The 18,965-nt window shown below is 37.2% G+C and overlaps 1 protein-coding gene across 1 annotated transcript in view; it reads right to left on the bottom strand.

Annotated features, from left to right (window-relative positions):
• Positions 1-71: 71 nt before the first annotated feature.
• The window catches only part of LRIG1 (leucine rich repeats and immunoglobulin like domains 1), an 81,779-nt gene continuing 62,885 nt past the window's right edge, over positions 72-18,965 (bottom strand). The window contains exons 7-19 of the mRNA XM_063426811.1: positions 18,748-18,891; positions 17,713-17,856; positions 15,001-15,081; positions 13,802-13,873; positions 12,815-12,886; positions 11,185-11,348; positions 6,036-6,356; positions 4,454-4,735; positions 3,058-3,495; positions 2,188-2,235; positions 1,266-1,403; positions 670-954; positions 72-390 (exon numbers count right to left, since the gene is read on the bottom strand). Of these exons, the coding sequence (XP_063282881.1) occupies positions 158-390; positions 670-954; positions 1,266-1,403; positions 2,188-2,235; positions 3,058-3,495; positions 4,454-4,735; positions 6,036-6,356; positions 11,185-11,348; positions 12,815-12,886; positions 13,802-13,873; positions 15,001-15,081; positions 17,713-17,856; positions 18,748-18,891 (2,422 nt within the window). The 3' untranslated portion in view covers positions 72-157. The remainder of the gene's footprint in view (positions 391-669; positions 955-1,265; positions 1,404-2,187; positions 2,236-3,057; positions 3,496-4,453; positions 4,736-6,035; positions 6,357-11,184; positions 11,349-12,814; positions 12,887-13,801; positions 13,874-15,000; positions 15,082-17,712; positions 17,857-18,747; positions 18,892-18,965) is intronic.

Below are 18,965 nucleotides of genomic sequence, written 5' to 3'. Positions count from 1 at the left end.
GTCGCCTCGTCCCCATGTCGTTTGATGCGTACCTCTTTTATTAGAAAGTATTTTATATATATATATATATATTTTCATTTTATCCCTTAACAGTTCTGGGATTGAGGTAGGAGGGATTCTTTCAGATTCAGTGACCACACAAAAGAAAAGAGTGTCTTTAATTTGCTGAGAGCAGTTCACTTGCATTCACATGATGATTAGGGGTCCGGTGGTTATTGTCATTTAAAGATGTAACATGTCCGTTGGATAGAAGTCTTTGTGTGGCCATTTCTTTGGTTACTGGCTCTGATGTGGTGCCTGGTATTTGTTGTAGAAAACTTTCAGATACTGGGTGTTCTTCATGGAACCCTTCTGTATGCGTTGACCTCAATAATGGCTCTCTGCATGGACCTATGGGAGATATTTGTTATGTTAGCTTGTATTTTTAATCATCTAGCACTATGCAACACTGACTTGCGGAGATGAAATCTCAATATGTCTCTATAAAAATCCCTTTCAATTTTTTTTTTAGAAAAATCATACAGTGTTTGTAGTTTTAAACTTGTCAGGAAGGTCAATACCCTTCTACTAAAAGCTGGCTGAGCATCGTGGAGATTCCATGGTTATCATTCCCTTGGTCTTCTACTTAATAACTATAGCCATACATGAACCAAATATAGGTGCACTTACCTTCTATGGAAGGGTCTACTGAAGGGGACGTTAAGGTAGAAGTCTTCATGAAGCCTTCATGACTGCTTGCATAAGTTGGGCTTGTGTGATTTTGTTTATGGTTGCCAAAGGTCCCAGCAATCTGATGACAGGAAGTGTCGCTATTCCCATATACATCGTGGTTGCTTAGTGACTTATGATATGAATAGTCTAAAGATTCCAATGCCTGCTGGCAGTAGTCTGAATCCTTGTCATATGGGGTATGATCATCTAAACAGTCTGTGCATTTAATCTGGAATCCATAACCTGTGAGGAACAGAGGCAAAAAGAAAAAAAATATATTTTCAGAGACAACATCATTTCACCTCTACTATGCCATAGCTATTGACAAACGATAGTGTAGCTCATTGGTGTTCTAGGTATGGGCTGCATTAGAGGGAAACACCATTCTAAAAATCATGCCTTTCTCAAATTTCTCAGATCTAGGTAGTGCAATTGAAGAGTCTTTGTTTACATTTTTGTCCTGGTGGACTGAGTAGGATTTTTCATTGATCACTCTTACTGATTAACCATGTGTGCAATAACCCCCTATTTTTCAGAGGGAAACCATGTGTTACCTGTATTATCTGTACTGAATAAACCATCTGCCGTTTTACAGCCTTCAGAGTTGCATCCTATGCAGATCCTTGGCTGCCGGTATGGCACGTTACAAGCCTCAACATCCAGATTCCCAGCTCCATCACTTGAGCATATTCCTGAAATAAAAAGGCAGCCACACCATGAAAACTAGGCCTATTTAACCAAAGAAAGGCAAGACAATCATTGAATTGTATTATTACAGAAACTGGAGGGTCACAAATGGTCAATGAGGTCTAAACATCTGGTTTGCATGTGATTAAAGCATATTTAAAGGGATACTACAAGCACCAAAACAAATTTAGCTTGCGGAAGCAGTTTCGGTGTATAGATTGTTCTCCCTGCAGTCTCACTGCTCAGTTTTCTGCCAGAGTTAAATCACTTTCTTTATGCAACCTTCAAACAGGTTTAACAGTGTGTTGAATTTAGAAGTTCTTACTTCCTGCTCTGTTAATTGGCCTTTATTCACGCACTGGAGGCTCTAGCAGGTAATTATCAGAGCAGGAAATAAAGGGAAATTTAATAAGAGTATAGGAGGCTGTGTGAAAATAAAATTGATAACACACAACTGTATGTTTTAAAAACATTCTGCTTTATTGTGCATATAGCATATGTTGGATAAACTGAGATTTCAAATACAAATATGCAATTACAGCAGATATAAATTTAACCCTTAATAGTAGGGAGAATATGATTTGAATCTTTACAACTAAGAAATACACTACTCGTCAATGTTTATTTTTACCAAGAACAATAAATAGACTTGTTCACTACATATTACAGTTTTTATTACATAACATTGTTATAGCATCAGTAGAACAGTTACTTGCCAGTATACAGTGCTGTGGAATAGGTTTGTGACACAGTAACAACCCAATGTTATATTGAAACTAAATAACTTACCTTGAGATGACAAATAACTTGGAACATCAGGGGGTACAATGGTTTCATCTGTAAAGAAAAAAAAAGAAAAATCAGATACAGCTTGTATATATCAGTGATTCTCAGAAAACAATGCATTCTGTGTCTTGGCACAGAGATAAAAGCTGGAAAATGTATCCTGAATAAAAATATAAAATACTAGATTTACTTGAATCTAATGGGCATCTTTATTGGCAAAATAAAGCTTCCAAAATTTGAATGTGCCATAGATTCAATGGCGTGCAAGATTAGAGTGTGAGAGGGGAAATTTCCCTTTCATACTCTAATTCAATTCACCATAAGATGAGCCCAAGTCTGAAAACGTTGCTAGCTGGTCTCCGCAGAGTCCTTTCTAAGAATTTGTAGTAATCTCTGTAATGCCCACACTTTCATTTCTTATGGATAATCAGCAGGCTATGGTATTATGAAGCTGTAGAGGGCTAAATCCAAAATTGAGCTCGGGCAAATCCTAAATTCACCGGGGCAGAATGAACCAGGGGGTGAAATTTGCATTGCATTTGTTTTAGCTTCCCTGTTTCAAAAATTGAGGTGTGCATTAGCTTAGAGTAAATAAGGTAGTATTAAAAATCACTTTCTTGTCATTTATCAATGGCAGGTGCACTTTAAATAACAGGTGCCAACATTTATTTTCATGCATGTGCCTGCAACTGGAGCAAAATAGTGCTTAAACAGCAGTCCATTTAATAACCACAAATTTATGTGAGTATTTATAGTAATATTTGTTCAAAGAAACTAGATTTCCAGAAAGGCCTGCAATTTTATTCACTTTACATACTACTAACCAATAGGTGTGTAGCTTGTTTTTTTTGTTTTCCTTTTTGTATAACATACCTGTATTGGTGACGCTATACTCTTCTCTCTTCTTCCTGGTCTGATAGATTATGCACACCCAAACCAGAGATGTTAGGACAATGCTGCAGACAACTGCAATGGTGATAATGCCAAATGTCATAGTTCCCTCTGTTTTGCCTTGTTCCGCAGCACAGCCAGTGGTGGGATAGACGCTAACCCGACTGTAGGCACGTTCTGTCCCAAGCGTGTTAGACATCTCGCAGGTGTATTTTCCAGCATCTTCCTTTACCACGTTTCGAATGACAAGCAACTGATTACCAGGTGTGAAATGATGTCGATCTGTCAAAACCAAGGGCTCGTCACCTTTAAGCCAGGTAATTCGAGGAGGGGGGCTTCCATTCGCTTTGCATTGTAGTGCCAAGGTAGCCCCTAGAAACACAACACGGTCTTCTATTGGATGAATCAGAAAGGGCATTTCTGCAAAAAAATAAACACAGGCTCAGTCAAATTTGCAGGTGTATATGATTTTAAAGTCCAAAACATCTGGAGTGCCAAAGGTTGCCTATCACCTATACATTGCTAGTGATTTTTCAAACACAATGTAAAGATTTTTATTCTTTATTTAGAAAACACAAATAACAGGATCTTCACTAAACCATGATTTGTAAGGAATTTCACATGTTTTATTTAAATAATTATCCAATTATCAAGTTTACTATTTAGATGTTTTGGCTGAAAATGAGAAATTGGTCAAATGGTTGAAATTTCCAACAATTCATGGTTTAATAAATGATCATGAATTATATTAATTAAAATACAAACTTAGTACAATTAAAATATGCGATAGCAACAATATAAACAAACTTGTCCATCAGATATGGATTTTATGCTTGCAGAAGACATTAAAGAAACACTATAGGTACTCAAACCACTTCAGCTCATTGAAGTGGTCTGGATGCAGTGTCCAAAGTCCCTTAGAAAACTGCAATAATTACTATTGCAGGGTTACCAGACAGCCACTAGAGGGACTTCCGGGTTGTTAGGCGACTTTTGGTCGGAGAAGGAGGAGCAAAGGGGGACCTGAGGTTAGTGATATGATAGATGTGGTTTTTAACCCCTTCTGCACCATTGGGAGACGAGCACAAGGGAGGGAGAAGCTATAGTGCTAGGAAAACAAGTTTGTTTTCCTGGCACTATAGTTTCCCTTTAACAATGCAACACCCTTCTGGATGGTTAAAAGTGAAGCAAGACACAACTACTGCCTATAAAAGGTGGTGGGATGTGATTCGTTTACCCTATGGCCTCTGCAGCATCTTGTGAGATTTCACTTAACAAGGACTGTACATTTCCAATAACGTTCAGGGATAATATGAAAAGAACATTTAAAGTAGTTTTATACTTTTTACATGATTTATATTAAGGATGATAGTCTTACCAAGTACTGTTAGCGTTGCATTTGCAGAGACTGAGCCAGCAGAATTTTGAGCTGTGCAGCTATAAACTCCCATATCCTCGCTCTTCACCTCCATAATAAAGAAAACATCATCATCTGGCATGACATGCATACGTCGCTCTCGGGCTGCTGGGAAGTCCGTGCCTCCATCTTTTTGCCATGCTATTTCAGGAACAGGATATCCCTCTGCTGCACACTCCAGTCTTGCAGTGGTACCTGTCCGCATTGTTATATCTCTGGGTGTTTTGATAAAGGATGGCAGAACTGTAAATAAACAGAAAGTGCATTGTTTTACACAGAAAATATTGTCAATACCATAGATTCATTCAAATAGAATTAGCAGCTGCCAGGAAGACTATTCTTCATACCTGGATTTCGTGCTACGTCAAACAAAATTAGCCAATGTCTTTAAACTGGATTGGATGAAAGCCTCCCAGCACAAGGAGCACAAGGTTTCTAATTTTTTTCAGTATGGGAAGCTGTACATACAATCCTTAGATACACATTATAAAGCTCGTGTTCACCAAACATTTCAACTGAATAGTAGTATTTTTTAAGAATACTCCGTGGGTGGCATCCAGTTTGACTTTGACAATGACGAGGAATGGGGCAATCTTGATGACACTTTGAATTGTTCACAGTTTTACTATTTTTTTTTTATTTGTAGAGTAGGGGGGGTACTCTTTATACTTTCACATGGTACCAACTATGAGCAATATACCATTAAATGGATGTTTTGTTTAATTTGAGTTTTGTTTTTTTATTTTTACATGTGTTTTGGGAATGTCTATTTGGAGGGTTTGATTTAATATAACCCAAGCACTCACTATGTTCTCTTTATTCTGCTTAAACTCTGATAAAATGTTTTTGTTTTTTTTCCCCCACAAACTGGTAATAGGTGTTTTGGTTTTATTAGTATCGTTGACCTACATACTTGTGAGAACAATGAACATTTCTCATTCTACATCAAGACTGCCTATAATTATCATTTAGCCTAAGCATTTTTGCAGGAGTGCAGGGTATGTTAAAATCATCTTTCTATGCTATGCATTATAGATACAGTATATGTTACTGGTGAATAATCTAATATGGCTACACTATGAAGTATCATTCCCTCATTGTATAATTTATTCTGGTGTGGAGCATTTCGTCTGCATGATTGAGAGTGGTGGAAGGGTAACCTAGTGACAGCATTCTAATTCACTTCTGCATTCCACACACTTCTTTGTAGCCAAAGAGGGACATCTCTAATGTTCTTCTTGATTTGTGGAGCTGCAGAGCATCCCAGGCAAATGTCTGATTTATCTTAATGGAAGGGCAATTCCTGATGACACGGTAATCTTAGTCCAGAGCCTATGAGCATGTTGTCATTGACAAAGTACCCATCAGTAGTTCATACTGACATTATCTTCTCTAAAGAGGCATCCTAACAGAAAAGAAGATTCACAATCATCTCTCTGATGGTCACAAAAAAGGAGATATTTTTAACATCTGGTGTGCTATTCTCAGTTGTGCAAATAGTATCAGAAACTAAGGTGTTCAGTGTTTTGACTTGGTCACTTACTGTTCACGGTAAGCTTTGCTTTGTTGGAGTATGTCGAACCAAAATGATTGGAGATGATGCACTGGTAACGCCCTTCGTGTGTAAAGGTCACATTTCTCAAATGTAGGATTGTGGTGTATTCCATCACTTCACCATCCTTTTCCCTCACATTGGCAAAGTTCTCAGTCTCAGAATTGTGTAGAATTTCACTGTTTTTCATCCAGTAAAAGGTCATGGGTGAACTGCTACTGCTAGCAGCTGAACAAGTAAGACGGACATCTTTTCCATGGACTGCCATTGTATTTTCAGGTTGAACTATGATTTGAGGTTTTGGGAAGTCCTCTAAAAAACACAAAATATAAACGGTGTCATTTTTAGTTCTTGATTATTGTTCAGTTTTATCATGTTACCAAAGCAACCCCCATGAAAAAAAACCTCTCCTACTTTATTCTTTGAGCTTTAAAGAGGAAGCTGCAAACTCCGGCAGGCAATAAAGCTAAAGAAATGAAAAAAACTGTGCAATAAGAGAAGCCTAAAATTTAAACTTTGGCTAGGATAAATAAAGTGATTTAACGTCTAAATGGCAGAGAATTGTGCAGTGAGACTTCAGGGGCATGATCTATACACCAAAACCACTTAATTAACAAAACATTTTTGGTGCTTACAGTGTCCCTTGAAATACACTCAATTGTCTGACATGTAAGGGTTACCCAGTAGATGTATTTTGTATTTATTCAGTATATTGATTAAACAAATGTGTCCCTGTAAGATAGTTTAGGATAGATAACATAAGCCACTCTTGGCTTAATAACTACTTAATTTTCTTAGAGTCCTCTGGCAATCGCAGTCGGTTTGACACCAAGCGTCCCTCGAACCCTATAGCTCCACCACCACTAAAGGATGTGGCTTATACAGAGGCTTTTCTGCATTAACCAAGTCAAACCAGCGATGGTGGCTCTCAGAGAGCAGCTCAGAAGCATAAGCCAACACTACGGGTTTCCAGGGACCCTCTTTCAGTGTCAAACCATTTAAAGACAGTTTAACACGGAAGAGTGGGATTGCACCAGGTGACTCCAAGCAGTCGTGCCACTAATGAGATTTTTTGGTTATGATGCTTAGTGTTCCTTTAAGGCCCCATTAACTCAAGATATAAAATGGAAAGCACAGTAAGTTGAAGCAGCCCAGGATGTCACAAGAGCACATCTGTATTTTCTTGTATCTCATCCAATATAACTTTTTCTTTTCCCTGCAGCAGTGATCTTAGCTCTATTCCAGACAACCCCCGTTAGGACGTATTTATACATCTTCATAAATTTATGCTTTGAGGATATTTAATTAACAAGCTGCAGTAGTAAAGAAAAAGTTGACCGGTGAACAAAACTACCCAACATAACAGAATGTCCTGTTATTTTTGTAACTGTGCGTGGGTTTTTATAGCATTTGGCAGAGGTAAGAACATTTTATAATTCTAGAAAAAAATGCACATATAGTACCAGAATAGAAGTCCTATATAATAGGAGTCCTGCTCTTTCTTAAAACCGTGTAAATGCATGGGAGTAACCACGGAAACCAACAGACTTGCTGAGTTCTGTTTGTTTCTATGGTGATTGCTCAGTATTTACATATTTTCATAACTGTCCCAATAGAGCAGCAGAATGCCAAACAAATATATGAAACAAAAGAGGAAAGAATTTTAAAACCAGTGATCCGTCCACTTTATGGCATCATCATTTTGCACCATATGCAAACATATTGCAAATAAATAATAGGTTCTTGTTCATTCATTTGAGAACATAATTTATGGCTTCACATTCACTCTAACACTTGAAAAGATGTCATGCGTGTATGTCCTCTTAACTGTAAGGCAGTTATATAGGTGTAACATTTTCTGGAGAGTTTATGCTGCAATGCTACTTTGATACCAAGGATACCATGTAAGGTTCGTTAAAGGGACACTGTAGTCACCAAAAGAACTTTAGCTTAATAAAGCAGCTTTTGTGTATAGCTCATTCCCCTGAGGTTTCACTGCTTAATATTCTTAATATTTAGGAGTTAAGTCACTTTTGTTTCTGTTAATGCAGCCCTAACCACACCTTCCCTGGTTGTGACTGACAGCCTGCATGAAAACATTAGGTTTATTTTCAATCAGATTTAACTTACTTTAAGGGTTTCTATCTCCTGCTCTGTAAATTGAGCTTTAATTACATACTGCAGGCTCCTGCTGCGTGTATATAATGCTATTAACAGATCAGGAGATAAGGAATTCTAAATTAAATGAAATTTGCAATAAAGGAAGCATAAACATTAGATGACTCTTTACAGGAAGTGTTTAGGAAAGCTTTGCAAGTCACATGCAGGGAGGTGTGACTAGGGCTGTATAAACATAGTGATTTAACTCCTAAATGGCAGATAAGTGAGCAGTGAGACTGCAGGGACATGATCTATACACCCAAACTGGTAACTTAGAAACCTAGAATGCGACAGCGAATAAGAAATGTTTGGCCCATCTGGTCTGCCCAGAGTGTCCCTTTAATAATAAATAGCCCCCTTTAAAAGCAAAATGGTTTATGCAATTGAGGTGTACTTTAGAACAAGAACAATGTATCCTATTTGTACAGACTGAATGGTGAACACATGTATTGTAGCTTAAAGACACATTACTGTGAGCACTTTGTTGTAAATTGAGACACAGCAACAATATGAAGCAAACATAATTAAGTTTAATTTATATACCTTGTTCTTTTATACTGAAGGACCTACTGTGGTATTATGTCCCTAGGCATATTAGACTATAGTTAGAACAATATGGAGCTCCTAGAAAAGAGGGACAGGGTGACTTGGGAGGATTGGAATCTTGAAATTTACTGTATCATTCACATAGCTTTGCCACCCAATCCTCCCAGCACTTTGCCAGACCTAATCCATGTTTTCTTGGTAATGACTTAATGCTAATGGGCATGATAAAACAAAAAACAAAAAATAAAAAAAATAAAAATAAAAAAAAATACTATTTAGGTACATTTTAAATGACACAAATGAGGGTTTGAGAAGTTAATACAGAATTTGGCATTCCTCCTTGACTGACTGCTTTTCCTCTTTAAATATTGATACTTTTCATACCTTGCCTAATACTATGAAGAAGTGATTTGTGTCCACTAAAATATGGTGAATCTGTCAATTCTCATCAACCTTATGTTCCTGTAACATTTTGTAATTGTCTCATTTATTGTTAAATCTCCCCCTCTTATAATATTGTAAAGCACTACGGAAAGCGTTGGCGCTATATAAATAATAATACTTGACGCCCATGATCTCGGCTTCCTTCCACAAAGTTATATTACCCCAGATTTTGCTAGAAAGCAGGACATTTTAACCTTTTTGACATTTTTTTAAATTAATGTGTGCTATGTTTTATGTAACGTTTCCCATATATCAATCTGGTGGTAACCTTATTATAGTGTACAGCACTGTAATACCTGTTGGTGCTTAATATAGAATTAATTGTAAGGTGCATACATGTTAGAATATAGTCTTTTATATAACATGTGCGCGGAATATGCGTATTCACTATGTCTTTCATACACACACACACCATTCTCCAGTTGTCACAAATGCGACTTTTAAGTGACCCGGTGGCAGGATGCTATAGTCTTTCCCCCAAGGTAATATTACTGAGTTACAAAGCAGCTTGTAATTTTATTGTTATTAAATGATTGGACTTAACTGCTTACAAGCTAATTCAGCGATGGATTCTTTGGCACGGAGTGAGTTAACCATTTATGTAGTGAGGAAAGATTAACAGCACGTTTTTTTAATTCGAAACATGTTTTCTGGCAGTTAAAGCAATACGTTTTGGTTTTTTTTTTTGATATTTTTTTAATTATTATTATTATTTTTTAAAAGCAATCCAAGGTCTTGCACAGTTTTACAGTCCAGACAAAAAAAAATAGAAACTGTCCACCTTTACTCGATCAGTTAAATTTATGGGACTAATTAGCCTCATTGCCACATGGAGAAGCTTTGAGATTTTTGATGATTAATCTATAAAATCAGCAAGTTGTACTGCAGGAACACAAATCACTAAACAAAATAAGCAAAGGGAATACATTCCAAATCGTGTACCTTTCTCCAACCCAAACCATAAATAATTAGGACTAATCTTCCAAGCACCTTGTTTTAATTAAAACTTATTTTTGCCCTCATCCTGCAGGGATTAATTGTGTGTTCAGCTGTCCTACGTTTGCTGCTGTGATTTGCAGCTCTGGTCCAAACCAGCTGCACATTAAAGGGAAGGAACAGTTGTATTTTGGGTGTGGGGAGGCAAGAGCAAATGTGAGAGACATATGCATCCATAAAGGGACACGCGTTTGAACCCTTACATTTCGACCCATTTGTTTTAGTTGAATATATAGATAATGCATTATATCTTAAATATGCTGACAGTTGATGTTCGTTGTGTTTGCTGCGCAACATTTGTAATGCACTCATGCCAAACCAGGCAGAGATTGATAGTTAATTATATTTACAGATCTGTATTGTGTGTTCCGTTAGCAGTGCTTTGTGGACGACACAGCAGCGTTTTTTAGGAGTTGTAGTCCAATTATTATCTTTCTGCTGCAGAAAGTCAACAGCTGAATTATACAGTATTTTCGAAAGGATAAACTAATAAACACTAGTGGTTGGGAAAGCCAGGGAGGACAGGTTTACCAAGTCGTAGAAATCGGTGGCAGTGTGTTTGCAGGTATGTCAGAGTTGAGATTCTACTAAAAGCGAAGCGTGAGAGCTAAATGACGACTGATGTCAAGAAAGCAAATTTGCAATCACATGCAAAAAGAAGAAAAAAATGTAGAAAAAAACTTGGCCCTAAGCAAGACAGGCAACAATAGAAAAAACCATTAAAAAAAAAATAAAAAGTTAAAAAACCTCTCCCTAATGCTGCACATTGTTTTATTTTGATCCATACATTTGCTTGCATACATACTACAGATCTTATAGGTCAGGGATAGGCAACCTTCGGCACTCCAGATGTTTTGGACTACATCCCCCATAATGCTCTTACATCCATAATGCTGGCAAAGCATTATGGGAGGTGTAGTCCAAAACATCTGGAGTGGCGAAGGTTGCCTATACCTGTTATAGGCATTGAAAGTGATTAGAAAGTGAGTCTTACCACACACAAAGCTGCGGGGTGACACGTTGAATATGCTTTTACTCTTCAGTGACTCTGGATGGGCACAAGTGGCTTTTACTTTGGACTGCAGTTTTCTGCCAGTTACCCACTGTGGTAGCCACTTAAGATGACAGTCACAAAGCAAGCTGTCACTACTGAGGATTCTGTAGGGAGAAAAAAAAAACAGAAAAACAGATGTTGTCTGTTGTCTATGCAAACAATCCCAGGTCAGGTTTTCACAAACAGCCACTTGTTGCCTTTAGATTCACAGATATGAAGGGTGAACAAATGGTTTCTCCATATTGAGAGTAGACGCTATTTTGATGTGCAATACCTCTCCCTTGCAAAGAAGAAGTAAAGTGATCCCATACATGTGAACCTTCTATTTGAGCACGAACAGATGAAAGAATTGGTTTATCACTTAAACGAGATCTGTATACTTGTGTTAACCTATTTTATGTGATGCTGTATTTTCCTTTAAATGTACATTGCAGATTTAGCAGTTGACACAATCCAGTACAAACGGGGTATCTATATATTTTTTCTATGTTTCCTCCTAGCCAGTACTTTTCTCCACCTCGAAGAAGATATTAAAATGAACATTCCAAGTACCATGACCACAACAGCTAGCTCAGTCAGTGAGCCAAGTCCTGTATGCTGAGCAGAGACAGAGTTCTCATGCAGAGAAGGCTGGATGTGATGTGGGCACCCATTTTAAACTATTTGACAATTTTAAATAACCATAACCACTACAGTGGAGTGTTCCTTTGTGGATCTCCGACTGACAGGTGCACAAGATTTTATATTTATTTTTTTTACTTTTCAAAATGAGATTTAAAATCAATGCACTTAGTTCCAAGATAAAACATTTTCAGACCTTAGATCATAATTACATGATAAGTGAACTTAATATGCCCTACAAAACATTGAAATCACTTTTCCCTGGCTACTAAATTTGTACCTTGTGAGACACATAAATACGGGTACAGTAAAAGTTGGTGAGAAGGCTTTTACAGTCCTATCTTTTTTAGGGACATATTCAAGCCTCGGCCTAGTGTAACAGGATCCTGCTCCCTCCCCCTTCATAGACTTATATTTTTTTATGTATGTACTAGTGAATGTGTGTTTAGCCACATTGTGAGTGCTAATTTTGTGTATTTGAGAGTTTTGTTTTTTTTCTTTGTTGTTGTTTTTTTTATTTTTTTTAAGTTTGTGCAAAGCTAAGATGAGAGTGTGACGCAACGAGGCTTAGCGCAGCTTAAAACTTGTATCACTGGACCTACTATCTGAGTAGTGCTGTCACCACAGATAATTTTGTTCATTCATTATGTGATGTACAACTCTGGAAAAGTGAACAAAGCACAGAGGATGTCTTTATTTCTCTCGATATAAATGAGAATTAAATCAACACAATACATAGAATGATTGGGAGGGAAGATTTTTATATATATGTTTCCCTCTAGCCTTGAAATGCATTAGCCATCAAGAGGCAAGAAGTCCAATAACCACATCCTACAATGAGGTGCTCGGCTGTATTGTCCAGAAACAGAGGAATAAAAAGAAAACTATGTGGAGTGCAAATTTATAGTCAGAAACCCAAAAAGATTTTTAAAAGGTTAAATGAACTTACAGGTCTTTGAGGGACTTCATTTCCCCAAATGCCTCAGGCTGTACAGACCGAATAGCGTTTTCCCCAAGGTTTCTGAAGGAAAAAAAAATATTTTTTTTAAGAGAAAATTGTTGCTCTGTCTGCTAAAATTATTACACGTAAATACATTACATTAAAATATATATATATTTTTTTAAAAACCCAGTTATCAGAGGTAATAGTGTAGTTTGGGATAATTTTAGCTCTCCAGAGAGACAAGGGACTATGAATCTCAAATACATGCTGAGACTTGTAGTTATCCACAGGACAAAAAAAAAAAAAAAAGCAAACAAAATAATACTAGTTGGAGGAAATGAACCTCTTCATCGGCCTGCATAAAGAGGAAATTTCGCTCTGGCTACTTCTAATGTAAAAAGAAAACTCATGTTGATTCAGCATTTAAGTATAAACCCTGGAGGGAAGATGGAACAGAAAAAAAGGCTTTTGCTTAACAGTTTCAGTGGCAGACAAGTTTGCACTGACAAACTTAAGCCAAGATTATTGTATTCAGGGGGGAAAAGGTGTACACAGTAAACTTTCGCCTTGGGGGAAAAAAAAAAAAAAATCGGGAAGAGATTTAACCAGTTTTGTGTCCGGCTGGTAAAAATGAAGATATATACACACACACACACACATATATATATACATATATATGTTTTATCCTTTTTTTTTTTTTTCCCATTTACAGGGAATAAAATCAGGGCAAATTAGTCAAGTGGTCTTCGTTCGCACCCCAATCAGGAAATAAAATAGGCCCAAAATTTACCATATGTTCAATAACTTTGTTCCTGGCACCAAAAAAAAAAAGCCAGAGTTGAAGCTGACTTATAATTGAGAAGGAAACAGCTGGCCTCTGCAAATGGATGATATTCTCAACTTACAAAGAAGCTATTAAATTGCTAGCAGACCTCTCAACCATCTACTTTTGGCAGCCCCTCTACAAGTTCCAGTGCATTCTGGGATACTCACAGGTGCTCCAGAGCCCCTAAGCCTGAGAACGCTTTTTTGGCCACAGACTTGATCTTGTTTCCAAACAGAGTTCTGCAGTTTCCAAACATCAGATAAACAAAAGAAAGAAAAAAAAAAAAAAAAAAAAACAGAAATTAGTTTGGCAGAAACTGATCGCGTGTCCGATGTAGAGCGGTTAGAAATGTGAACTACAAAGATTAGGTCTTTCCAACTTTCACCTACTGAAATGAGAGATCGTTATCATTCATGCAATTTAACTGATGACAAACTGCAATAGCATGTATCCCAATCTCCTAAGAAAGCAGGTACACATTTTACTTGCAACACATGGTCTACATTGGGGAGACATAATAAGCATATCCTATTGCTGGGTGCCTTCTGTGCATACAAGCTATTAGAGTTTGTCACTGATCAAAGTAGTTTAGTAAGATGTGGACCTCCGTCTCATCTTAATAAATAGAATTGTATGCATTTAAAAAAAAAAAGTAAAAAAAAAAATAAAAAATAATCCTACACATTTCCTTAACCATTCAATACGTAAGATCATGTAAATATTTAGGATATATAGGATGTATAAAAAAATGTTTTTATGGGGTAAAATAAAAATCACAAGCAGCCCTTGTATCCAAACTTGTGATTCCGAACACTCTTTGTGTCCATTCCTCACCACACTCCCCATTATGGAGACAGTGATTTGCTATACATAGCACAACCATCCCTTTTAAAAATTATAAATTGTTTCGAAAAAGTCTTGAGAAAAAAAAATGCAATATATATTTAATATTTGCAAACAAGAAATTCATAACGTCCAATTTAATGTATTTTGATTATACTGCACTCTTGCTGGTAAATCCGCTGGTATAATCAGCTATACATATGAATATTTCTAAGGTGCAAGCTTTCTGGACTTCTCAAGCAACTTCCAGCTCTGTCAAAGTACGCTTTAGCAAACAAATATATGAAAGCCTTGCCCACTAAGATTCTAAAATGTGTATTACTTAAAAACATTGTATCTGTTTTGATCAGCGTTTCTCAACAAGAGCAAAAAAAGATGTGTGCGAGATTATTTACAGAGCAAAAAAAATAAAAATAAAAATACTTCCAAGCCACGGACAACAACAAAAAAAAAAAAAGGAAAGAAAATTAAAAATGATAGCTGACGTATTTTAGAAAGATTTAAAGACATTTGGCATACTCACAGCTTGCTTAGACTTTCCAGGCCTATAAAGGCCCCATTGGTGTCCTCTATTGTACCGGAGATGTCGTTATGGTCCAATTCCCTGTGGAGAAGACAAAAGAAGGCTTACAATCCGTTTCTCAGTTCTGGGACCTTCTTTTGATGGAGGGTTAAAAAAAAAAAAAAAAGTTTAGGGAAGGGACTACAAAGAGCTTTCTTTCTCTGTCTGCCATGCATCTCTTAAAGTTCCCCATTACTCAGCAGTAGAATTATTCAATGTCTCCTCTTCATTCACTGCCTCCTTTCTTTCTTTCTTAGGTAGTGAACCTTTAACCCACTGAGAGCCAGAAAGGAGATCTACCCCCTTGCGCTTTACACCCCCTGCTTATATTTGAAGAGCTCCGCACAGCAAGTGGAGATAAATTGAATTTGGTAGGCTTTTCTGTAATAATTATAATAGGAGGTGTGAGTCTGAAACGGAAAAAAACATTTGTTGTGGCCAAGGTTGGTCTATAATTTAGAGGACACAAAAGATTTTAAAGGAAAAAAAACTAAAAGGACGTGGGATCTCCACACCAGCTGTCTCAATATATACATACATTTTATATATTATATACATACATATGCGCAGCACTTAAAAAAAAATTCTGTGCTTTTGTCAATACATTATGAAAATGTTCATATTTTTTTTTAAAAATCTTTAAAAGTTTTTCTTTCAGAATGACTATTTGTCATACATGTGCAACTCAGATTCCGCTACGCGGCATTGCAGGTAAATACGTGCCGTCTCATTGTAATATGGGAATTTTCAGAGGGCGTGATCGGATGTTGTATCTTTAAGAAACTTGTTGATACACTGTTGTAGTGAAGTTACAATGAAGCGATTTCCATAAGCAATGCTTTATTTTTTTTATTTTTTTATTTTTGTTTGCCTTAGGAATAGAAACTACAAGCTTCATTATTAAGCAGACAATACGGGGGCTTTGGCCTACTCTTCAGTCTATTCACTCATCTTCTCTCCCATGCCAATTTCCTATTCTTTCTGCTTGGCTGCATACAAATGCACGCTGCCTTGTTAATCATAGTTCTGCTGGGTCTTCCAAGCTGACCTCTATTTGAATAGTTCAGTATTTCAGCACTTTTGCACTAAGTAAAGGCATTTTAACAATAGGGTGTAATTAAAGCGTGCTTGGGTCCTTTTCACCAGGTGCATGAGCCAGTGGGCTTTCTCACTCATTAATTAGAGCTCTCTTGCATAGATTTTTCCATTCATTACTCTCTTAGAAAGAGAATTTGGAATTAACACGCAGGAAACAAAAATCCCCCAAAAAAACCAAGAGTGTTTGTGATATTATTAATTATTATTATTTTAAAGAATAATTCAGATCATATATATATATATTGTTCTGGGAATTCTATTAGAAATAGTGATCTTGCTCAACATTACAGAATTAAAGTAGAAAGTAAAAAAAAAAAAAATATAGTTGAACAGTAGTCCCCTATTTATTTAACATATTTATAGGAAAATACTTTATAGCTGGATGCAAATTTTTTTTGCAGGTAGATAAGGAGAAAAAAAGCCTTAGGGAGTCAGGAAAATGAGAAAGAGATGGGCGAAATGTTGCACTTATGCTCTTTTCTTTTTACGAAGATACATGGATTAGAGAGACACCCTCATAGCAACTTAGCAAAATTACAGATGTTATCCAAGAGTATCCAGCATACATATAAAAGTAGGGATTATTTGCTTCTTTTCCCCCATTCATATATTATGATTATTCCTATGGATCGCAAGTAAACACGGCTTTATCCATGGGTGTTGCTGGGAGGTGCCCCAATCTAATTTTGGCACGTTTCATTGTTAGCCCAGAGTCCACTGTAATACTTAGGGTGAAATAACACCTTCAATTATATGATGCGTGACAGTCAGGGCCGTCGCTACCATAAGGCGACACAAGCGGCCGACTTAGGGCACACCAGCCCGGGGGCGCAAATGTCCGGATGACCGGCAGGAGAAAAGCACACAGCTTCCCCCCCACACTACTTCTTGTAGCGTGGCCGAGCAGCAGCAGCTCCCCCACACCAGCCTTCCTGCATCAAGCCGTGGACTGTGTGGAGGGGGCGGTGATATCAACACGTCATATCCCTCCTCCCCGTGTAGCACACACTGCGGCTGGCGCCTTGCAGGAACTGGAACTACCACCCCCTCCGTATCTGCATGATTGGAGCTGCGTGGGAGAGCACAGAGGAGGGGCTGGGAGAGTAGAACCAGCCCCTAACTCCCAACTACCTCAGCCTGATCTGTACACTGGATTCCAGGAAAGCCACCCTCCTGCACCCAAACGTTAGGAAACAGGAGGATAGCTATAAAAGTATATATGATCAGGATGTGTGTGTGTGACTGTGTGTGTCAATCAGTGTGTATCTGTATGTCTGTCAGTATGTGTGTATGTGTTTGTATCTGTATGTCACTGTATGTGTTTGTTTGTATGTGTGTATGTCTGTCAGTGTGTCTGTATGTTATCAGTGTGTGTGTCTCTGTATGTCTGTCAATACTTACTCTGAATACAATATCTAATTAACCAATAATAAATTGACATGAGGATCGGCCTTGTGATCTCCAGGAAGATGTTATTGATAGTAGTAGCAATACCTTGTTTATGCCCTTATTGTTTTGTTTAAATAAAATATATAGCATACGTTATACAAAACTGGCAAAAATTTTGATACTTACAATATACGAAGGCTTTTGAGGCCTTTAAAGGCTCCTTCTGCAATATGACTGATGGAATTATGGCCTAGTAATAGAATTTCAAGGGCACCAAGATCTGCAAAACTGCCCTCATCCAATCTGGTAAGATTATTATAAGACAGAATTCTGGGAGGGGGAAAAACAGAAATCAAATGTCAACTCTCAAAATAGCTGAAGAAAAAACACACACACACACACACACACACACACACACACACACACACACACAGTACATTTGGTATCGGAGCAAACTCCTATCAAAATAATGCTAACATACAAATAACTAAAAAAAAAAAAAAAATTAGTCAGAATTATTAGGAATTAAAAGTAAATTTCAAATTAAAGACCAAATTAGATGAACTGGTAGAACAGATGACTGCGAGAAGATTTTCAATTTGGCTATTTTGGTCTCAACTGAAACTCCCGACAATTTTCACTTTGCAATTTTAACATATATCTAAACTTTATAAAATGTGTTTTTTTTATCTTCCCAAATCGTAGGTGAAGGCCTACTGTCTTTTTAAAATGTCAGAACCTCAAGTTGGCATTGAACCAAACTTGTGTCGGCACTTATGATTAAAGAATCTTGCCAGTAAATAAACCGGGTTCTAAGAAAGAAACTATAGTCCTGGTTTACATTTTTATTAAAAGAGGAGAAAAAATGGCAGTTTGATAAAACCATTTCTTTTGGTTTGCTTCTCCTGATATATGTATTAATCCAAGCACCAAAACCACTACAGCAAGAAGTGGAGGCGAGCAGTGGTGTCCAGTGTACCCTAGGTAAGATATCAAATTATTGCAAACCACTTTCACTCCTAACACTATAGTATGGTGCCAGGCCACACCAGGCACCATAACCACTACAGCATGCAGTAGGGCTTTCAATGCTTGAAATCTAGCAACAAGCACTCTCTACCGATCTAGCTCTGCATAAAATTAGTCTCATCCCTCTAGATCTCAGAGGTTGAATCTATTCCCTGCTTTTCAATAAGGGGAGCTATCCGAAATAATACTTACAGCTCCTGTAGATTTCGACAGAAGCTCCACCCTCCAGAGTTTATTTGGGATATTGAGTTGTTACTTAGGTGTAGCTGTTGAAGAGACTGGAGTCCATATAGAGATCCGGTGCTCACTTCTTTCAGATTATTATATTCCAGATGTCTAGAGAGACAAACAACAGTTAGAAAGAAAGAAAGAAAGAGATTCATCCATAATTCAGAATGTGGACTTTACTC

Source organism: Pelobates fuscus, chromosome 7, assembly GCF_036172605.1.
Source record: "Pelobates fuscus isolate aPelFus1 chromosome 7, aPelFus1.pri, whole genome shotgun sequence".
Taxonomy (NCBI): Eukaryota; Metazoa; Chordata; class Amphibia; order Anura; family Pelobatidae; genus Pelobates; species Pelobates fuscus.
Note: the sequence above shows the minus strand (reverse complement) of the source record. Positions and strands in the feature narration are given on the sequence as shown.